The 24,340-nt window shown below is 45.4% G+C and overlaps 1 protein-coding gene across 5 annotated transcripts in view; it reads left to right on the forward strand.

Moving 5' to 3' along the window:
• LOC138567511 (uncharacterized) overlaps positions 1 to 24,340 on the forward strand; it is a 530,120-nt gene that overhangs the window by 273,432 nt on the left and 232,348 nt on the right. For 4 of the 5 annotated variants that reach the window (XM_069645777.1, XM_069645778.1, XM_069645779.1 and 1 more), the window contains exon 6: positions 10,193 to 10,282. In XM_069645777.1, coding sequence (XP_069501878.1) covers positions 10,193 to 10,282 — 90 coding nt within the window. The remainder of the gene's footprint in view (positions 1 to 10,192; positions 10,283 to 24,340) is intronic. The other variant, XM_069645780.1, reaches the window with a different exon arrangement.

Raw genomic sequence — 24,340 nt, forward strand, 5'->3', positions numbered from 1 at the left:
CTTTTACTCAGCATTACTGCATTGGCACCCATTCCAAGACAGATACACAAGTGGGACAAGCGGTTCTAAGACACCTGTTTGCTCATGACCCTTCTCACATCCCACCTCCTTCTTCTGGTACTGCTCGCTAATCTATGCACAGCATGTGATCTAAGCAGATTCCACAAGCCTCAGAAGGGATACATTACTCACCGTAATCGTATTTCTGATGCTTGTATCTGCTTAGATTCACATGCGACCCACCCTTCCTCCCCTCCGAGAGAAGGCGCATGATTGCTTGTAGTCTTACCTTTCTGTCTATCTGCTTGGATTATCTGTACTCACGCTACTCCTCATGCTTCCTCATGTCAGAAAAAATACAATCTGAGGATCCTAGACGCGTGAGGGATCTTGGGTACAGTGGACGTCACACTAGGGATAGTATTACTGGCACGCCTGTGTCGACGCCCATTTTCGAGTTTCGAAAAACAAACTGTAATACTCCGCAGCTTCCACTAGATGTCGGCCTATGCACAGCATGTGAATCTAAGCAGATACAAGCATCAGAAATACGATTACGGTGAGTAATGTATCCCATATATGTGTGATCAAGCAACTAGGTGTCGCTTAATTCGTCCGCTTTTTTTGTTGCTATCCTCCGACACTGTTTAGAGCTAAACAGTAATTTTTTAACATTGTTAATTCTAATAAAAAATTAAGATTTTAATTCTATTGGATGTCCTATGGTGCTGTTTTTCCAGGACCGACGGATGCCACATTGCAATACCCAGGATGGGAGTGCAACTCAAGTTTTTCAGTGTGTTCACTCTGGCTCATACCGGATATATAGTAGGGGTTAAAACAGGTGGAATTAGTGTTTGGGTGGGTTAAAAACATGGGGAAATGATGGAGGGTTGGGGGGTGAATACCCAAATAAAAGCAAATTTATACGTCTGTATTTTTTCGGTACAAATATTTTCAGTAAAAAATACCTTCAATAAAAAGTCTTTAGTGAAATCACAGTTAACCTGCTTTTACAAATTGTTTCTTTCTTTGATGTTGTTTACTGAACGGATGTTCTAATGCATATGATGATGAACAATCTTAGTGGTTTTAGTTTGCCATATAGCAGATGTCAATGGACCCCTGGGATCATCTAAAAGCGTTTTTAAGTGCATCCTTGTTATTTTAGGTGATGCAACAAGATACTTGAAGCCTTTAACACTATAATTGACTACATGACATTTCACAAGGGTGTTGATCTAGCATTTTACCATGATGAGTTTAGCTGGAAAATTCTGAACGATCAAAGGGCACCATTTATGTCCGAACTGATGGCAGAAATGTAGGATCTGTTCGGAATGAAAAAACTGAGAAACGTATTATTTCAGCCATAGCAGATGGCCTGCTTGGAGCTTCAACAAAACACTTAAACACTGTTTAAGAAACATAGTGGACTGTGCTAGCCAAAATTGGGATATACTGTCTTGGTCTGAGTCCTTTTTGCAGTCAGTAAGACATCTCACACATCCACAGGTTTCACACCATTTGAACTGGTCATGTTTTGAACATAATCCAAAAAGATTGATGAAGACAAGAAAACAGTACAACCAAACGTACAGAATTTGTACATAATGACTGCACCCAGATGGAGGTGGTCAGTAATTTGTTTCAAGAAAACATAAATAAGTCTGAGGAAAAGCAGAAGAACTGGTTCAATAAAAAAGCCTGCCTACATACATTCAAGGCAGTGCTTTTCCCAATACCCAACTCTTGAGAACAGATTACTTGCTCAGTGGCGTGCACCAGACTGGATTACAGAACACATAGGTACCTTGAATTGCTGTGTGCAGCAACGGGGTCAACCAAAGAAACATCAGGTCCATACACACTCAATGAAAACATATACCCTGGAATACCCTCCTCCTCACCATCAGATTAGAAGAATGCTTTAGTACCTTCAAGTCCAAAATTAAATCTTGGCTCTTCAACCAGCTTTGAAACTCGGATTTCTTACGTACCTGGAGCCTTGCCCTAGTAAAACGCCTGTTCTAATCTCTACTCTGTAAATGATGTTTATTGCTGTATGTTCTGAATTACTCTGCACTATATCTATGTTCGCTATATAACCATGTTCTAAGTTGCGCCCTGATGTCTCCGGGCCTGATGGTGCGCGTTACAAATAAAACAAATACAAAAATACAAATAGGAAAAAAGAGCATAAGAGGTACTTCCCTGAGCCTATATTAGTGACTTGGAAGGGTCTAATAAAGAACTGTGGGTGCCAATAGCAGAAGGTAGTCCCTGATTACTTGAAAGTCTCACGTAAGAATAGAAAATTGACCCAGAGGCATTTATGGAAGTGTTTCGACATTACCTTTAAGAACATTCTGGATAGTTGAATGATATCCCCCATCAGATTCTAACTGCATGTCGTCCTGAATGGAGTCCTCAATATTCACTAGTTGCAAAACAGTTTTTTTTCTCTACCGGATAAATACCACTTTTCTCTGTAATTCAGATAAGTCATTTTAAAGAAAATACGTTCTTCTGAGGATTATATTCTGTGCCTGGCTACAGATGCTCTCGGGCCTCCGCTGCTAGTGGCAACATGTCTCAGGAAGACATTAAATTGCTACCTGTGACCTCAACAATGCCTATGAAGTGGACAGGAAATGAGAATTGTATTTACTGCCTTCACTCTCATCACACCATTGAGGACTGTGAAAGTTGCATAGGCTTCAGCGCAGAAAGGGGGAAATAAGTTGACAATGGCCATACAGGCTACTAGAGGCACACAAAGTCATGATTAAACAAGAGTTGGAGATGATGCTGAAGACCAGAGTAATCAAAAGATCATTCTGCAAGTGGGTCTCTCTCATTGGACTCGTCTCAGTGGTTGCTGGATAGTCTTCAGGAAGGTCAATGCATATCAAAATTAGAAGCACATTTATATCACAGAATTGATGAACTCATAGAACTCCTTAGTCAGTTGATGATTATCAGCACCCTAGATGTAACTAGGGATTATATGGAAAGTACTTCTTCTGCTAAAAAAGGGACTACTGCGTTTTCCAACACTCAGGGTCTTTTCAAGTACATTGTCATATCTTTCGGACGTCATGGGGCCCGAGACACCTTTGAACAGCTTCTGTTTCCAAACCAAAAGTATGCCAGTCTATTTAGAACATGGAAAGCATATCTGCTCATGTAGTGATAGTACTGTAGTGTATACCTTGTATACCTAGGAAGACCTTGGATCATTCTGGAGACTCGTACCTTCATACTTGATGGAAGATTCTGGAGAGATGAGAAGTCCCTGAAGATAAATAATGCTGGTTGAGAAACACTGCCCCTATCTGTGCTTTAGTCCTGCTTCAGACTCTTCCTTGCATTTCATCTGGTGAGGATCGCTAGACCATCTGTCTCTGGAACCTTCCGGTGCTCCTCTGAAGCTTAATTGATCCATGGTGGTAACTGGACCTGACATGGGCATCCCTACAGTCTGGCTAGAAGCAGAGTGATGTTTTGCTGCTGCCAAAACGTATCTGCTCCTTCAGGGGACCTGTTGGTTCAGACCTCGCCAGGTGTTCTAACCAGTGGAACTTTCCAACCTTCTAACCTGAAGCCCTCTGACTCCACCAAAGCATCCCGGTGACCTGCTTTTAAGATTCCTCACTGCTGGTTCTTCAGTCATGTCCAGCCATCTAAAAGGTCACTTCTTGCAGTACTGCTTGCATAGCAGGGAGTGTGTACAATGGATCCTTATGGGGTCTGCCAGTTTGATACTGGTGCATAAAGCAGGCGGACCCCATAGGGATCTCCAGCATTTGCGCCGGCATTAAAAATTCATGCCGGCACAGATGCAGGAGAATTTGTGTGGGGATCTCCAGCATTTGCGCCAGCATAAAAATTCTTGCCTGCGCAGATGCAGGAGCATTTGTGTTTTGGAGAGGAAGGGGACAGTGGAAATGCAAGTTGCGTTCCGCCTCTCCCCTCCACCATGTAAATGATTGAGTCTATGGCGTGGCATGATTGAAAGGCAGTAAAGCCTTACTCAAGGCTTTTACGCCTTACAATCACATTACACCACTACTGACCATTAGCCCCAATGCCTTTTAGATTATCATATACTCTAAAATGTCTGTACCATGAGATTTCATTTTGACATTTGACTTCTTATCTCTTGGCTTTCTTCCTGCCCTCCCAGGGCCAGATATGCTATACATTCCCGGGTAAAGCAGCAATATGTGTTTGTGGCCGGATATGCAGACTGGGACCATCTGGTCCCAATCTACATCCTGGCCAAAGTGCGTCTGCTGCTTGGCAATGTAGTGGCTGGAAGCTGTCCATGATTGGGCAGTCCTTGATACTTTGAATGGCGCAGATCGTTACTATTGCTGGGTGCAGGGGCTGCTTCGGGTGGAATTACGGAAAAAAAGGGAAGAATCCTACTGCCATTCCTCAGATTATCATTTGAGCAAAGACCTCTTCGAAGAGGAGCATCCTGCTGAAGACCCACAGATCATCACTGCGTTCAACCAACATTGTTTTCAGCAACCATCAGGGCTAAGCCCTGCTGCTTTGTCTGATTTCCTGAAGACCTTTATTGCTGCTTCTGCCCCTGAACCGGTGGGAACAACCAGTCTTAACCCCTGCTTGAGGATCCTGCCCTTAGAAGCCTTTACATGTGTACCGAGACCATCCTGTGCACTGATCAGCTCACATGTGGGCTACCTCGATACATCAATCGTCACCCTGAGTTCTGACTTTTGACTCTGCAAACCCTCGACTAGTGAAACAAGAGCCCTTCTCCTGTAGTTGCAGTTCTCCGGAACAAAGAGGAGCCTTACAGGACCAGCTGTTTTGTTTCCACCATGAGGGTCATTTTCCCCCACCTGACTGAAGTGTTCATCGCTGTCTCTTGCCTGCATTGTGTCCTGGCAGGTCGTCAGCATTGTGGTGGTCCTCTCTTCATCGTGCCAGGTAGGACCATATATCCAGTGCCAGCAACTGCCTCACCAGAGCGCAAAACCTGCATATTGCCAGACATAAATCCTGACGCTGAAAGTGACCTCTGCATCAGCAACTCCTAAAACACCACCAATGGAACCAAGATGCAAAGTAAGAGGACCTGGCGGATTCAGAAGCCTCAGAAATGCTTTTGACAGAATCGGAGTACAGGGGGTGAGTTAATATGCCTCTTATTGTCCCACACCTCCAACGGCTTAACAGGCGTGAACTTTTAGCCAGGGTTCTCTCCAGGCTTCCCCTAAGGTGGTGGTATTGGGTAAGGACCTCCTAAAATAAGAAGGTGCTTGCTCTGTTCTTCACTACATAAGACACTACCACCTACTTAATTGCTTTGCCTCTACTTGTTTAGCCTTCTTAAATACTCCCAGCTCCGTGCAAAGGGTTAAGATATGGATGTGTGACACTTAGGGCACTAGGCCCCATTTCCTTTAGCAAGGGAAGGACATTTTATGTATAGGGCCTCATTTTTATTAGGTTGTCTATTATCTTGCTCTACTCTTTGAATTACTTACCTGTTCCTTAATTGGCTTATTACTTAGCTTTCTTTTCTTCACTTGATTCACTATATTACAGTGTCCTATCAAATTGATCTAATTGTGTGAAAAGTAAAGTGTTGTTGCTCTTTATCAAGTGCACCCCAAGGTGGATGTTTATATGTTGATAATGTATCTGTAGTGGTCTTCTTACCTGTGATTTTAATTGATAAGAGTGTGTTCAAGGGCGTATACATATTATTGTATTTGTATGCATTCTACCTAACTTTAATCATTAAGAATACTCAGTGTATGCTTAACGGACCCTTCCAACCCGACACTCCCTAAGTCTAAGGCCCTCATTCCGAGGTTGGTGCTAGTCATGGTGCTATTAGCGCCATGACTAGCACCAATACCAGTACCGCCACTGACTTGGTGGTATGGGGACTTACCTGTCTATCCCGACCATTGCGGGACCGGTAAGTCCCCAATTGAAAAGCCATTCCCCATTCCCATTTGAGCCCCCATAGGGCTCAATAGGAAGGGGGAAGGCGTCAATAACGGTACCGTAAATTACGGTACCGTTATTGACCCCGGTATCCCTTTGCGGGTACCGTCCGTAACTAAAACCAGGCGTTAAGGGAGGGACCCGCAAAGGGACCTCGGAATAGGGCGCAAAGGGATTACCGGCACCGGTGTCATTGCCGGTGCCCAGTATCCCTTTGCGCCCACCTTGTAATGAGGGCCTAAGCCTTACTGTTCACTCGCAATACCTTGATAGAGTTTAGCAAGACATTAGTGTGTTTCCCTGTTCACCAGAATAACATGGCCTCTCAGAATCTGTCCACTAATCTGTAAAGTTTTTAGCATACAGACTCATTTTGGATGGTACCGGTGGTTTATTATATATACAAGTATAATACATGACTGCAGTAGACTCTGTGCTTTAGGACGCAATAGATTTACAGTAACCTTTGGTGGTTACATGGTTCCAATCTGTTTCTAGGAGTGAACTTGGACCTCAAGCTCAGTTCTGTATTTCTATTTTCATTTGCTCTGTTTTGGCTCTTTGGGCCTGTTTTAAAAAAAAAATCAAACTTTCCCGTCCCTCCTTTCTTGCACTTATAGAGGCCTAGCATACTCCCCGGTTATGATAGTCCATTATATTGTGAGTCTTGGAGTGAGATGGAATCGATCTCTCGTTCCTTTCTGTGTTTTTCCTATTTACATGCTTTGTTTGTATATTCTAAAGTAATTGAGTGTCTTTTTCTCCTAGCGCAATCCTGAATAAATGTACTTCTGATGCTTGTGATCTGCTTAGAATCACATGCTGTACATATAGTCCGACATCTGGTGGTAATCGCAGAGTATTGCATCTTGTCTTTCAAGGATCAAAAGGGGACGTTGACATGGCTGTGCCTGTAACACTATATTATACCTAACGTGACGTGTAGCGTACCCAAAATCCCTCAGGTATCAAGGGCCCTCAGATTGTTTTTTTCCACTCAGCTAGCTGGTCGCCTTATGCAGAACTCGTAAAAATTGCAAATTAGTTTCTTTGTCCACGACCTCTGGTCATTTATATATTTGTCCCCTTCATCGACAACTACTAATTTACCACCGCTGAAGACCACGGAAGACAACTTCAAACTTCGATGGCTGGTGCTCCGGTCGACGCTGTTGAACGCATGGCCTTAGACTTCCGGGCCGGCCTACACGTAAGGGAGAGTGGGGTCTGGAGCTCTATTTGTTTTCAAGAATGTATTTCCTTCTCCCCTTTCTTTTCCCTTCTGGTTTTGCTATCGCTATAAACCTGAGCTATGGACAGGACACCTTTCAAATGTTGCCCTTCTTGTAAAGGGAGATACCCCACGAAGGACACGCACCCCAGGTGCAATAATTGTCTCCCTCGAGATCACCACGCGGCGTCCTGTCGGTCTTGCCAGCTCTTGCGTCTTAAGATAGTAAAAGAAAGGCAAGTTAAACGGTGGGCGGCCTACGCCATGAAGCAGGCCGAGGGTAGCTTCCCGTTGCCGAATGCGCCGAGAGTGATGTGGAATTTAGCGACAGCTGTGGCACGGACACGGATGACATCGACCTATCTTCAGTGTGGCCACGCTCCGAGTCATCCGTCCCTGGCCCTGTCAGGCAGGCCACTGTTACTGCTATGGGGAGTGTACACCTTGCCGACAGGGTCACACACACTACTCACAAAGGTAAACACACAACTCCCTTAACCGACTGACTCTTCGGGACGGTCCAAAACGCCAACGGGTACGCCGATTTCTTTGACGGAACCCGCCGATCCATTGATCAGAATCAAACACAAGGATTATGCTTTTGTATCTATACAGAACCAGGGCATAAAAATACCTAAGATTTCAGGTTGGTTCAAATCCCTGTTGATACAAGGTTTTAACTTTCCGAAAGCAGTGTTTACACAAAACATTTTTCTGTCATAACTGCACAATTGTGTAAAGTTGTAGGACATGTTTATCCTCAGCTAAATTATGGGCTGATGAAAGAGTCTTTGGGACTCATTCTGAGTACGCCGGTAAAATAGCAGTAATACTGGCGTGCTGGTATTACCGTTAAGGACGGAGAGATCGCCGGAATTACTGACATATTATGAGTCTGCGCATACGCGCACGTCCCCCCGCCGGTAATAGAAATATTGTCATGCCAGTATAACCAGCAACAACAGCTATTAGCCAGTATTAATAGCAGATATGTTGCGGTAACACCAATACCATAAGGGAGAGCTCACTGCCATAGCACAGGATCAGCTACAGGAGATGAGACTCATGAGGGAGTGTATGCAGGTCTCCAGCCGCAGGACTGCCAAGTCCCGAGGCCGCGCAACCGCTGTCCGCTACACCCTTGCACAAAGAGTGAGGGAGGGAAACAAGATCACCTCCTCTGCGGTAGAGGTCATGAGACATGCCGTCCAACTCTGCCTGGACAACATGCAGGCCAAGTGGTCAGACCTACCCACATCTGTGACTAGCATGGAGGTCTCCCGGAAAGGCAGCCCAAAGTGTTGGTCACAGAGACTACTTCCCACACAGGAGTCTGCCAGGAGGCCCATGGATAAGAGGGCCCGCAAGTGTCAATACCACTGACTGGGTGCTCCACTCGGTGCGTTTGGGCAGGGTGGGATGGGAGTGATTGGGGAGGGCGGGGCATTTGGGGATGGGGGTGTCGGGGGAGGAGGGTTTTGAGGGAGGGGGGTTACAGGGTATGGGTGCATTCACGTTTCAAATACATTCTTTCACTTGAAGCAACGACTGGATGTTCCATTTTTTCAAACAAGTGTTTAATGTCATTGTGCATGATGTACAGTAATGTGCAAGTCCCATTTCACATTGTGCTACACTGTTTCACATTCTAGTCATGCTTGCTAATTGCACTGCCCAGGGTGTTGTCCAGAAGGACATGGTAAAACATAGAAGCAGCTCAGGGCCATCACTCATATTGTTCTAGGTATCTGACTGAGAGGGTAGCATGCCAGGAGGGAAGTGTGGGTGTCTGGACCTGTGAATTGCTCCCATGTATGGTACCTGATGGGAGTCTGGGTTGCAATTGCAGGTGATCAGTTGGTCATGATGGTTTTTGTCATTTCTGGTGTACAGAGTACATGCTAGGTCTGATGGCAGGGTGGTGTCCCTTAGTAGTTGTTAGTCTGTGTGTTATTCCGTTTATGGGGTAGTCATTGGGTGCCTCATCTCACAGCCACGCCATGTGCGGCATTGTACTTTGGGGACCTACACCTGGTCTTAGCCTGACCCCTATAGCTTGCACCTCGTGTGTGTGCCTGGGCTGCCTCTTCCGGTTTAATGCATGTCATTGGATAGGCAGTTATTTGTGCATAACTGTGTGTGTACTTCTGTGTTGCCCCAGGGCATGCATTTGATGACCTTAGGTGGCCATGTCTGATAATACACTTCCACTGCATTTGGGGATCACGGGGTGTCCCAACTTCGCAACAGCAAGCTATAGAGTGATTGACCATCTCACCATATTCATTCAACACGGCACATGCATGTGGCAGAGACTCAGGTCTTCCCAATTCCCTCAGCCAAATTCTGGGGCAGGACTGGCTCTGGTAGAAATCCTGGTGGGCCTCCTGTCCCAGGCTAGGAGTGGACCCTATTCCTTCCTGGCGGGGTCAAGCCCCTGACCCTGTAACACAAATTTGTGCTGAAAAATATGCCAGTTACTTGCATTGAAAAGTATTTTTCCATCTAGATATCTGTTATATTCACACTGGACACACAAGATCGCCACTTGGAGGGTACAAAGGAAAAAGTATATAAAAAAAATCAAATCACACGATATACTACTGAAACGGATGTAAAAGTCCAATTTTATGATGGTGCCTATACAAAAGAGTATTGTGAGTTGCTGGTTGTCTCCATACAAGGATCCCATGACACACACAGATATATCACTCTGTTTTTTCAAAGAATAAGTGCCAATTCCACATCCACTATATTGTCGCACATGTAAATCTAGTGCTGCTATCAAGTTGCAAAACTACTGTTTTAAAGAAGTAGCTTGTTTCCTCTTAACATCACTTTGCTTATGAAACATTTGTCCTTTTTGTGTCTTTGTTTATGCTGTCTGTATTTTAGTAGTAGGAAATGTACTTCTCTTTTTCTGCTTTGCAAAAATGGCTTATATATATTTCAACTTACCTTATCAAGCAGGATTTCCGTTTCTGAAAAGTGAGTCCAGTGCCTGTTTTATGGATCGCCAATGTGCAGGAGATGATAGCACCACAAATACCAACTTGGGTGAGTTATGTTTATACAATTACAGAATTTACTACTAAACAACATTACTTTCTTCTAAAACTGCCCCTCTGGCGCTAAAAGGAAAGTGGGTTTGTTAAGATGAATTTTCAGAATCAGCCGTGCGGACAGAGTCTGAGAGGCCACCCTATTCTGATTAATAGGGACAAACACTAATGTCTAACCAAACACTATCTGGGTGGTGTACCTTAACAGCAAGGCTTAGTCATAGAAGGGCACGCAAGTGGTGAAGGGTTCTGTTAGGCATAACCAGAGCATCATTAATAATGCAAGTTAGACCGAATGTATAAACAGTATCCAGTAATAAAGTCGCAGAGATTATCCCGCAGTAAAAAATGCAGATTTATTTTTTAAATGCACTTTTTTCACATATATCTCTGGGGGGTGGGTAATGGTAAGTATTTATGTTTTGGGGTAGTGTTGCGGGTAGCAGGGGGTTCTCCCCCTGCATATTTATGTGAAGAAAGTAAAACAAAAATGAAAAAAAAACTCGCCATTTTTTACCGCAGGATTTATTACAGCGACTTTATTACATGCAACTGTATAAACATAGTTATTTATTAAGGCCTTAGACAACTCCTATCAGTGAAATCAAACTGGTAAGTGACACATTAAAACATTCTCTACTAATCTATACACATTGACCTTGGTGTGCTCTGCTAAGAGCACTAAGACTTCCGTTTTAAATACAGTTAGAATTCACCTTTCATTATAAAATAAGTGTAGCAAAGCAAGTGAATAATGAAATTCAAACAGGTATGTCTTCAATGCTTCAAGAACCAATAGGCTTAGAATAAATAAGTTAGTAAATACCTTAAGATTAAGTTTATAATCTTAAGAAGTCCTTTCCTAGTTAGAAAAGAAAGGGCCAAGGGCCCTTAGAGTTGCAGGTCCCAAAAGTACTATTTTCAGGACGCTAAGAGCCTCTTTATGACGATTGTACAAGTGTTGGCTTGAGCCAGCAACCAGCTGTAAGTGTTCCAAAGTTTAGAAAAAACAAGAGGACAGTGTTTAAAAGAGCTTTTCCCAATTTAACCACTCTAGGGGATGCCCAGGGAGGTTACAAGGCCAGAACAACACCGTTCACAGCTTCAAGGTCTTTACGCCCATAGAGCCCTGTGTAGATGGAGGGTGGGTAGCAAAACAGGTTTGTTTATTCACCTCCTGTACTCTCTTTTACTCAGGCATCCCGTAGGAGTTCTGGGAAATGCTTCTCGTTCCACAAGCTGACAATCTGCAAAGTCCCAAGGCACATTATGCAAGTAACAATAAATATTACTGCAAACATCGCTACAGGGACACAAAGGGCCTCATTACGAGTTGGGCGCAAAGGGATACCAGGCACCAGTAAGGACACCGGTGCCGGTAATCCCTTTGCGCCCTATTCCGAGTTCCCTTAGCGGGTCCCTTCCTTAACACCTGGTTTTACCAGGCGTTAAGGATGGGACCCGTTAAGGGACTTTAGAGCTAATAACGGTACCGAAATTTGCAGTACCGTTATTAGCGCCTTCCCCCTTCCCATTGAGCCCTATGGGGGCTCAAATGGGAATGGGGTATGGCTTTTTCAATGGGGACATACCGGTCCCGCAAAGGTCAGAATAGACAGGTAAGTCCCCATTGAACGATGACGGACTCGGTACCGGTATTGGAGGTAGTCATGGCGCTAATAGCGCCATGATTACCTCCAAACTCGGAATGAGGCCAAAAGTGCCCCTGCAGCATTTCACATAAGGTGGTGTGTGCAGGAAAAATAAAAAAATATCTTTACTATGGAGGACAGAGTTCTCCCGCACTGATAGCCTTAAGGACTGATCAGTGCCCCAAAACAGATGAGCTTATCAAGTTAAGAGAAGCAAAAAGGCTTCACTTGCCTCCAAAAGCCAGGAAAGGTTCAACACAATAGAAAAATGAGGGTTTCCCATTAACATCTATGAAGGGAAAGCAGCAAAAAGAAACATCTTTCCAAACAGTTTCTTAGCAATATGGCTTATTTATTTCCCATTCTGAGTTATAAATCTAATTTTATATAGTAAGTCGCACCTTTAAACACTTGTGTATAGGCGCGTTATAAATGCCATATCATAAATGGACCAAATGCAAGTTGAGCAGTGATAATCACTGTATTGCATACTTCCTACCAATGCCGCTGATCCTATCCATCCCTTGCAGTGTACATTGTACCAAATGCAACAACACCCTACTTTGGGGGGAGTTATTGCCCACTTTATATGAGGAATTATATTTCTAGTGTGAGCAAGGAATGGTGATAGCCCTCTCCCCATAATGGTGGGAAATAATAAACCCAGTGCATGGTAGCGCACAAGATGGAGGGCATGGCACATCTAGCATTTTGAGAATGATGGTGAGGTTAACAGCTTTGTGGAGTGCTGAGTACAGAACTATGGACGAATTAGAGAGCATGTTGTGTGAATGCTTACAGAATTAGGGGTGGGTGTGATGTGGAATAGCCTAGATTGCCAAAAGATCACTCTACACTAGACGTAGTGAACCTGTAAACATGTAGGTGTTTCAAAAGGTAATAGAGATCTTTTAGAGTCATTCAGGTAGAATGCAAGACTGGTGGGCTTAGACCCAGGCATTTGAGGTCTGCCAGGTGGGACTACTCTAAGGAGAGCCTGCTGTGGGAACTACTATCTTTTCAAGAGCCCTGTTCAGGGTCTGGGAGCTGCCTTTACTGGGTGCTCTCATACCAGCATTAATTTGAAATCATGTTTCTTGCTAGGGTTGGGGTCCTGGGAGCATAGCCGCTCAAGAAACTTGCACCCTACAGCTCCTTTGTCCATGAAAGTACCCCATTGACTCGATCGAGGGAGTTTGAATATGGAAGACCAAATTAAAGCTCTAAAAGTCCACTTGTGCTTGTATACAGAAAAGAGTGAAAATCATGATAAATGTTCATATAAAGAAATGCTAAGGTCTATAACCTAAGTGAGGACCAAAGAGGGGTAGACCTAGACACTAGCATTTAGGCACTTCTTGCCAACATTATTCCCAGTGTAGATGACATTTTGATATAGGGCACATAGAGTAGTAAGGAAGGAAAATGAGAACGATTCTTTTCACAGAGTGATTCTGTCAACTTGCCCTCCTTTCAAGATTACGACATTGATCTGGCAAAATCATCTTCTGAAAATGTAGAGTATTTCTATACGCAGGCCTTTTCTCAGTTTGCAATTTAGGCAGTGATAATGAGAAATAGAACTCAAATAAAACCTGCGTGTACTTATTTGGCCTACCTTCGGATCACCCAATTGGCTGATTTTTTAGAATTGATCTTTCCCAAACTATGCCTGGGTTCAGGTAATGAGATGTGGATGCATTCAGACCAAAATTGTATAAATAGGGCTTGCATGGTTTGAATGCTTGATCTGCCGTTTAGGCAAAGACAGGAGATGTTAAAGCAGCTGAGGTAATAGGCCATAGTTGAGGGAGTGTCAGGAAATAAATCACATTTTTTTGAGGGAAAAGGAAAAAATTTAAATAGGCTTTAGTTGAGGGAGCTATACAACATTTCAAAGGCCATTGGTTGGTGGAGAGGTTGAACTTTGACAAAGGATGCACCACCATTTTGTAACTAGGGGAGGAGAGAATCGTGGTAACCACCTTACATAACGTGCACACACGTGATTCCAAACGTGGCGTTCCCAGGTGAGCTGTAGTGCCCCCGACCCTTTCCGGGCCCATTTCCACCTTTGGGCCGTGTCTCTGTGGGCCCCTCGGGCCGCGTGCAGCCTCTGTTTCCATACCGCCTCCTTCCTCTTCCCCTCCCTCGGCCTGCCTCCCAGTCCTTTTCCCCACCCCTGATTGGTCCTCCAGGGCCAGCAATGTTTGCTGCAGTTCAGCTGCACCATGGGACAACGCCATTCCAAACGCGGCGTTCCCAGGTGAGCTGTAGTGCCCCTGACCCTTTCCGGGCCCATTTCCATCTTTGGGCCGCGTGCAGCCTCTGTTTCCCTACCCACTCCTTCCTCTTCCCCTCCCTCGGCCCACCTCCCAGTCCTTTTCCCCACCCCTGATTGGTCCTCCAGGGCCAGCAATGTTTGCTGCAGTTCAGCTGCACCATGGGACAACGCCATTCCAAACGCGGCGTTCCCAGGTGAGCTGTAGTGCCCCCGACCCTTTCCGGGCCCATTTCCATCTTTGGGCCGCGTGCAGCCTCTGTTTCCCTACCCCCTCCTTCCTCTTCTCCTCCCTTGGGCCGCCTCCCAGTCCTTTTCCCCACCCCTGATTGGTCCTCCAGGGCCAGCAATGTTTGCTGCAGTTCAGCTGCACCATGGGACAACGCCATTCCAAACGCGGCGTTCCCAGGTGAGCTGTAGTGCCCCCGACCCTTTCCGGGCCCATTTCCATCTTTGGGCCGCGTGCAGCCTCTGTTTCCCTACCCCCTCCTTCCTCTTCTCCTCCCTTGGGCCGGCTCCCAGTCCTTTTCCCCACCCCTGATTGGTCCTCCAGGGCCAGAAATGTTTGCTGGAGTTCAGCTACACCGTGGGACAACGCCATTCCAAACGCGGCGTTCCCAGGTGAGCTGTAGTGCCCCCGACCCTTTCCGGGCCCATTTCCATCTTTGGGCCGTGTCTCTGTGGGCCCCTTGGGCCGCGTGCAGCCTCTGTTTCCCTACCCCCTCTTTCCTCTTCCCCTCCCTCGGCCCGCCTTCCAGTCCTTTTCCCCACCCCTGATTGGTCCTCCCGGGCCAGCAATGTTTGCTGGAGTTCAGCTGCACCGTGGGACAACGCCATTCCAAACGCGGCATTCGCAGGTGAGCTGTGATGCCCCCGACGCTTGGCAATCCCCTCTGCGACCCTCCAGGGCCACGCTGTACTTGTTTTAAAGGCCTCCTTGTGGCCCAGCGTCCGTGTGCAGCCCATCTCCCAGCCCCCTCCCCTGCCTCCAAGTCCCTGTTCGTGTGCTTCTTCCCGCCTCCCCAACCCTCCCACCTCCCCTGATTGGACCATCTGGCTGTCATAAGCGACCCTTCCAGGGCAGCCCTCTGCCCGGCAGCCCCCTGTGGCTAAGGGCCCCAAGGGCGGCTCTGACATTGGCAGCTCCAAGATGTGTCTGCAGGTGTCCGCAGGGTACGCCAAGGAAGCCAGCCGCTAACAGACACCAACAAAAACTGTGAGTGTGGCATGGGTGGGGAGTAGAGCAATTACTCTATCTTACCTCCCAATAACTTAGAGTGCCATAATATTAGCATGTCCACACTTAGATAGAATTTGTAAATATTAGCATGTCCACACTTAGATAGAATTTGTACATATTAGCATGTCCACACTTAGATAGAATTTGTAAATATTAGCATGTCCACACTTAGTTAGAATTGTGAACATTAGCCTGCGTCGCATCTAGATGGAATTGTGAATATTGGCATGTCCACACTTAGTTAGAATTGTCAATATTAGCATGTCCACACTTAGATAGAATTTGTAAATGTTAGCATGTCCACACTTAGATAGAATTTGTAAATATTAGCATGTCCACTTAGATAGAATTTGTAAATGTTAGCATGTCCACACTTAGCTAGAATTTGTAAATGTTAACATGTCCACACTTAGATAGAATGTGTAAATATTGGCATGTGCACACTTAGATAGAATTGTGAACATTACCCTGTGTCGCCTCTAGATGGAATTGTGAATATTGGCATGTCCACACTTAGATCGAATTATAAATATTAGCATGTCCACACTTAGATAGAAATTATAAATATTAGCATGTCCACATTTAGAAAGAATTATAAATATTAGCATGTCCACACTTAGATAGAATTGTGAACATTAGACTGCATCACATCCAGATAGGATTTTGATTGAAGGATAGCATGCCCGCGCCTAGCTGAAACCGAATGTTAGCATGTGCCACATTAAGAACTGTGAACACCAGCCTGCGCCGCATCTAGATAGGATTGTGAATGTTGGCATGCCCACACCTAGATGGAATTCTGGACATTGGCCTGCACCGCTTCTAGATAGGATTGTGAAGGCCAGCAAGTGCCACACTTAGACAAAACTGTGAATGTTAGCATGCTAAAGGTCAGATAACCCACTAACCAATATAACCTCAAACTCTGCATACTTATCACACTCAAAAACACACACAACCATCACTCGCACCACAAGCCACACGCACTTCACAACACTGCAACAACACATAAGCTGGAGCAACAGCACACGCGGACTGACACCGATCCAATACCCGCACCAAAGCTCAGCACCCGGTGTATACTGAGTTGAAGCTGCCAACAGAACACCACTCCTCTCACTATCCTACTCCCTCTTCACCTTACTAACCCATCCCACCTTATCGTTTACAGGTCCTCCAGAGCGCCTTGGGACCAATTCCGTTGGTGACGGTGCGCGGTACAAATACCTTTAACATTTAACATTTAACATGAGATTTTGTGTCAGTGGCTAGGAAGCCAGGTGGAAATCACAGAATTGGTTTGAGGTAGGCTGATTACATTAACTGGCTGTAACGGAATGTTCCATCTTTTTTGTGATGAGACAAAACAGAAGTTGGAAAGAAAATCACAGAATTATTTGGCTGCAGGGTATAACATTCAGTGTATTTACTGGCTTTGCCCACTTTTTGTGGTGGACAAGACTAGTTGCTCAGAAAAATTCTTCGAATTATTTGTAGGTAGAAGGTGCAATGTACGTGCCAGCTTTTGGCTCGGGAGAAGTGGCCATTTTGAGTGACGCCTACTCTTGAAGACAGTTCAAGGGTTTTTATTTTTAGTGTAGTAAAGAGGTTCACCAATGGCTGTCCCTCCCTATCTCATTTAGTGAAGGGTGTTCCCTCCCTAACTCAGGCGTCCCTCAATCCTGAGATTGTCACTAGAGATTGGTAGCCCCTACTAGCTACACACCTGCCTGGCCTCTCACTGGAAACAATATAGCTGGTTCCTGCTCTACATTCTGCAGTGAGGTTTTGTGCCTCCCAGACACTCAGGTCCCCACTTGGTCTTATCCTTCTGTGTTCTTCATCCTAGGTCTCTTGCTCTTCCTTACCTCCTCCTACTTGCCTCCCTCCTAGTCCTCCGACCATCCCTCCCCACTCTCCCTGCTAATTCCCTGTCTGCCCCTGCAATGCTTCTCTCTCAATTTTTGACGCTCCACCTTATGATTTTACTCCTATCTACTCTCTCCCCTCCCCTTCATGTTACCACTAGTCTCCCCTATCTGCACTACTACTACTCTATCCTCTCCATACGACTACTCTCTCGTCTCCACACTACCCTCCTCTCACTCTGCACTACTACAACTGAAGTACTGCTACTATGCTCCGCTCTCCACACCAATACTACTCTCCCCTTGCCACACTACACCCCACCCATACATTCACCTGTACCCACTCTCCTTTGACTTCCTCCGAAACCTTTCCGTTCACTCCATACTCTCTCTATTAATCTCACTCACCTTACATGCACACTCAAACCCAATTGGCACTCTTGCCCACCAAACAACACCTCAACTTGTACCATCTTCCGGCAATTCCCCATGCTTCTCTTCTTCTTCCTATCTCTGCCTAGTGTCTTGGTCCTCCATCTCCTCCCTTGACCTCACCCGAACAAGCTACACCTTCCGCTCCTCCCTTTTATCCTCCCATCTACCCCTCCATTGGCACTCCCCCTCTGCCGGTTCCCCGGGGAAGCCACTATCTCTCCTCGTCCCTACGAGGTATTACAATCAAGGAAATATTCAAAATGGGTCTTTCCACTTTTTCATATGCGCATCCGCTGGTCTCTGGGAATGCTGGCCTGCAACTTTCAATGTCGCAGTTTGTGTGAAGGCTTTTCAACCAAACCATAACGGAAATGGTTGACACACATGCCGTCCTGAAACTACGTTGTATCAGGGTTAAACCCTCTGCTCCCTGGTACGTGGAGCAGCTAACCAACAATAAGCCAACCATTCAGTCACTCGAATAACGTGGGCATGAAACGCAGAAAAACATTGATGACCTCACCCTCAAGGCCTCACGATGTATGCAACGAGCCAGTAATCCAAGAGTCTACAGACAAATGGAATGCTATAGCATCATTTTCATCAACAAGATAGATAACATACAAGAACAGATTGATACCGCAATATTGGTCGCTCCTCTCCTGCTGTCGATCCCACAGCATACAACACAAACCTGGTCCGCCTTCAATTACTTCACCCGCAACGATCTTGCTTTATTTAAACTAACGGTATATAAAGATGGCACCCTATCCACTGTCATCCAAATGCAGAACATTGGGGACGCTCTGACCTCCCCTTGCGTGAAATAACATAAGCCTTATGCACGCAAGGCATCTTCCCAAGCAGCGCCCTAACAGGACTAATCTGCCCTCTGCTAAAATCACATACATTGAACCCAGAGAATCTCGTGAACTATCGACTGATTATTAGTTTCCCATTGATTGAACAAATAATTGAAAAGGCAGTTTCTAACCAACTCCATGATTGGATTAACCAATATGGCAGGTTCTGTGATTACCAATCTGGGATCAGACCAAAATATAGCATGGCAACAGCCATCACCCAAGTCATAGAGATCACTCTTCAAACCCTGGACAAAGATGACTCATGCTTCATGGTGTTCCTCAACTACTCTGCCACCTTTGGCCACCTTTGAAATGAAGTTGCCCATCTGGATGAGTTGGTGCCTGTCAGAGAGCTAAATTGGCCACCTCCCACTAGCCAGCCGACTTGTAGACAGAATGTGATTCTCGTGGCACAATTCTCAACTTAGCTCTCTGACAGGCACCAACTCATCCAGATGGGCAACTTCATTTCAGCCTGCTGCCCGGTCACCTGCAGAGTCCCATAAGGCTTGATAATCACCACAGTAATCTTTAATCTATTCCTGGATCCAGTGGGATCACTTCCCAGAGAGACTGGTATCTCACTTCACCAATGCATTGCAGATAACCAGTTACACCTAAAAGTTAGTTTTACCCAGGATATCTCATGCCTCAGGAATTGACCTCTTCCATCCAAGCCTGGATAACAAGCAAAGACCTCAAGCTCCTCCAAAGGCTGAATTTGTTCTAGTCTGTCACCCATCGAAGCTGGATACCATTCAAGGTGCATTTTGACGGCTTTGAACCTCACCTAGCCCCCAACTACAAAATTACTCGGTTGTACTATAGACAGCACTTGCTTTTCTGACAACATATCTACACAAAGTTCCAACCAGCTTGGTACCAGCTAACCGTCCTCCGGAAGGTACAAACATGACGTTTTAGGAACTACAGTCCAAACTCCAGTAATCTCCTGGATTGATGTGGGAAATCACCCTCCTTGCCAGTTTGTGATATTCCTCTCTACACTTAGGATGACGGAACACAATGCGGCTCATCTCCTAACAGAAAACAAGAATTTTGACCACCTTTCTTCCATTGTTTGGGAGCAGCACAAACTTCCCATCCCATTCTTGATACTTTTTTAAGACTCTCTGAATAACCTATAAGGCAACCACCAATTGCACACCTGGCCACCTAGCTTCGGAACTCTGTAGGTGGTGGGTCTATTACTTGTCCAAAAACTGGTTGTAATTATTTTGCTTGTTTATTTTGCACAACTTTTACCACCAAAATGTAGTTGGTGGGTTGGGTCTAGGCAATATTGGTTGGAGTGGGATGGTGGGGATGGGTAGTTTAATGGAGGCATGCTATCACAAGTATGACACTGACACAAAAGGTGCAATTTGTAAAACCTTTATTCAACTTTCGGGGTTTGGAAAAACTCCTGCTTTGCCCTATAACCAGGATGGGAGTAGTCTCTACCATCAAATAATAAATAAAACAGTGCTAGTTGAGTCAGTCAAATCAAAATGGCCTACACTAACAAAACCGATGCCTGCCTTATTTCTTGTACAAAACGTGTGTAAAGGAGAACATGTATGCAAAGTAAAATCAGTGCCAGAATATAAAAAATAAATGTGGCTGAATCAGCTCTCCACCCCACGTTAGACAGCACAGAGTAAGGTGGTCCCTGTAGACAGGATGACTCACTCTGGCTCAATTTCTCAAAACAAAGGCAGTTCAAACCATGGATCAAGACCAGCCTGGCCTTCCACGTTAAAGTCTCTCTTTCCAGCTTTCAAAACACAGTTCATCAAAAAGTTCACGCTGGTCTCCCTCAGTCAGGCTCAGACCTTTTAAAGCAAAAAAATGGTCACGGATGTCTCCCTCAATCGGGCTCAGACCTTTTAAAACAACACCTTCACGTAGATCTCCCTCAGTCGGGCTCGGACGATTCAAACAGAGCACTTGCAGGCATGTCCTTCCCCAACCTTAATTCACATCCTTCAGGGGTTCCCTTCCCCTAACTTATCACACTTCCGGTCCCCTCAGTCGGGCTCAGACCTTTTCCTGATGTCGAAGACTTTCAAATTCACGTGGCTTTTACTATAGACCTCTGCAGGACCACTTAAACTTTCCCTTCAGCTCACACTCTTGTGTTATTTGCCCCAGTGTCTCTTGGTCTGGGTAGTTCGATGTCATAAGCATAAAGGTTAAGTGTTCAACCTTTTATCTTACTCCTTTTTCCCAGGGTTAACCTTGATCACTTCGCTTTTTATAGTTCATTCACTTTATCAAACAAAAACAAATTCACCTTTCATGGAGACTTTCGAGTGGGCTACTTCCTTTCGGCAGACCACTCCGCTACTCAGTATCGCTGGTTTCACAGCTGTCGATAATTCAAAGTTCATCACAGGTCTGCCTTTCTTTGCGTCTCATTTACACTTGTGCAGCCTTCAATTGTGTGATATTCTGTTGCAACTTCAATCTTTCTTAAACACACAACAGTCTTTCATGTTGCTTGTCAACTCGCAAGCTGTGTGCATTTCTTTCTTGTCTTTGCAGTTTATTTCACAGGTTAAGGTTAGTACCACAAGCTTGGCCTTGGCTCCCCAACTGTGTCATTCACCCAGGAGGGTTGCTGTCGTCCTTCAACCACAATGCAGTCTTCTTGTTTGAGATTTGGCCTTCTCCACGTTTCTTTCGCTGCCTTTTGAAGGCAAATACCTCCTGCGGGGACCAACTGGGGTTCTCTACGCTTTGCTCTCGTCCCTCAGTCTTTCGCTCTGCTCCAGTAGGTTTACCTTCGGGCTGGAAGTTCTGATCTTACTCATGTTCCACCTTGCCCAGAGTGTCTCTATGTTCCGCCTTTTATCCGTGTGAGGAGAGCTAATTGGTATTAGATGTATGCACTTAAAGTCAAGTGCCTGACTTTGCCTGATCCGATTAGTGGGACATGTCCGGTGAGATATGTAAGGGTTAGCCTCTTTACTCTCAATCGCCCTCTCCCTTGACCCAGTGTTGTGTAGAAAGGGGGGGGAGTTGGGACATTGGAGAATCCTAAAAAATAGGATGAGTCATGTGTATGGGAAAGGGGGGAATATCGCGTCTTACCATTGGTCGCCTCACCCCCACTCCCTGAAGATCCATCACCCAGGTGGTTCTCCCACACTGGTTCACCCCCAGGAACTGGATCCAAAAGCGATGGCCGTGTCCTGGCCACCTGGAAGACAAGTCCCCAAGGAGTGGCGGGTGAGCCACCCCTTGGTTTCTTACAGTAGAGGGAGGTCTGCAGGGTTTCTTCACCTGCATTCTTGGTCAAAAATTTGAGCAAATAAATGTGAGCAGTTTCTTTCAAGCAATACACAGACATCCACTCTCTAGCTCAGGTGGATTGCGTTCTTTGTGGAGGACAACATCAATAGGCTTGGAGAAAAAAAAACGGTACGCAAGAAGAAGTCCAGGAAACGGACTGTCCCTTGCTACGCCCCTGCTTACTGAAGCACCATCCTGGTAGGAATCTCTATTGTTCCAACACTCTTGCAGCTCAGGAAGGAAATCATGTTGTTTCTCTTCAGTCAGTACATAGGTGCCACCAGGACTCCTTGCGTTCCTGCTCGCATCACAGCCCACTCCCATGCCTGGAAAATCCAGTGGCACAGATTGCTGCCTCCTTCTTACCCTCATACTTTATCCTAAATGACATGTACAGCGCTCAGTTGCTTATTAGCTATGTTTGTGCTATATAAAACCCAAGTACAAATACAAAATGCTAAATTGAACAGCAGCACCTTCCGCCACATCTCACTCTAGTGTGCAAAATTAATAAATATATGCTCAAGTATTGTAACCGAAGGAGGAGGAGGAGGTTCAGGCCCTTATCTGCTTTTGTATTCTAGAGAGTTGCATCTGCAGTCATTTGATGTGGTACATTTTCATATTCTACAGCATTAGCTGCTTTTTGTACACTTCTAAAATGGCATCCATCTGAGAAGCTGATTCAGAAACATACTATCAGCCCCACCAATGACAAGGTGGCCAGTTCTCAGAACTGTCAACGTATGATTTTCATGCAGTTTTAGTAGACTGTCTAGTGTTTCAACTATTACCTCACATCATTGTCACAGTTACATTTTTAGTTCTCTTTTTATTCAGCCCTTTTGATATAAACACATAGCAGGACGCATTTTCCACTATTTGAAATTCATTGTGTGCTATTTTCCATCCATGACAGTAGAATAATGTAAGGGGCCCATTCCTGGCTGGCAGAATTTGGCATGCTGTTGAGCATAGGAACAGGAAGATTGTAATTCATTGGATTTCTGCTTTGAGTGGATTATATAGCACCCTTATGGTAGCAAGGACCAGCAAAAGGATTCAGTGAGGTTTGGTCCATTGCATTGTTTTGGATTAACTCTTTAATTTCCTAAACTTCTTTTTCAACTCTGCAGACTGTACTGCAACTTCCAGTGCTGTTCATGGTTGCCTTTTTATACAAAACAGGCTGTGACGGAGGCTCTGCAATCTATTCAGATTATAACACTCTAGCACTATTGAAGTGGTTATCCTGTAGCACAGTGCTACTTCCAGAATATTTGGGGATTATCTATCCAATTCCAATGACAGTCACTCCACCATGTCTGCCATTTTCCTGCGCTCTTGCCCATTCACTTACAAGAGTGTAGAATGCATCCTTAAGTAAAACAAAAGGGGTGATGGCTGTAAGATTTAGAATAAATTTAGATTTAGAATAAAGATTTCGGCCTTGTTGGCCCTCATCATTGAGGAGTAGCTTGGGTCTCTCAGCAGGCACAGGACCCACCTCTGGGCATACCCGTCCCACTCAGGGTGACTTTAACAAAAGAAAAGGGGTGATGGCTGAAAAGTTTAGAATAAATCGTACCCTGTGGCATGCTCTGGGCATCCCTCCAGACTAGCGTTCTTCTCCTGCCAAGCCATTACAAAAGAGGAAAGACCATATGGAAATCAGGCTTGGTCCCATCCCAAAAGGGGCAGACCAGCCCAAACTGCTCGGTCACATACCTTCTGCACGAGACCACAAGCATCCACCACTATGGTGGGGTCCTGCTACTGATTGTCATTTGGCCATACAGGAATTAAGTGCCTGCATGCCACATCACAGTCCCTCCTTAACAGTCTATACAGTGCCACACATACAATGCAACTACCACTACTGTTTCCAAGAAGCGACTGGGGTAGTGGTGGCAACATACTCCTGCTGGTGGATGGTGCAACTGGTTACTACGGAAACATTTCATTTGGAGGGCCTGGTTCTCTAACTCAATGGGTCCTGTGACCAATCGGGTCAATTCGTCCCTTCTCCCCAGAGGAGAGCAGCCTCTTGTGAAGCTAGGGAAGTGAGCCCGCTCTGCAAGATCCTCCGTAAGGGTCTGGGCAAGTGGGACCTCACTGGGAGTGATCCCCTCCTGGGGACAAAGACTTCCAGTCAGATAAGGAATTCCCAGTCAGGAATACATTGTCTGCCTACATGGGACTGGTGAAGACTGTTTTTACTCCTGTTTTTACTCAACCAACCAGTGACGTTTCTATCATCTCTTTGGCTTCATGTAATGCTGGGTTTCATCTAAACCCCACAGTCAAAGAGGAAGGACATACCTATTTTGTTTATGATGACATACATAAAAACAGGACTGTGAATTTGGGGGGAACTCCTACGCAGAAAGGAGAGTGACTCCTACGCATAGGTG

The sequence above is a fragment of the Ambystoma mexicanum genome, chromosome 2p (assembly GCF_040938575.1).
Source record: "Ambystoma mexicanum isolate Mex_15411 chromosome 2p, UKY_AmexF1_1, whole genome shotgun sequence".
NCBI lineage: Eukaryota > Metazoa > Chordata > Amphibia > Caudata > Ambystomatidae > Ambystoma > Ambystoma mexicanum.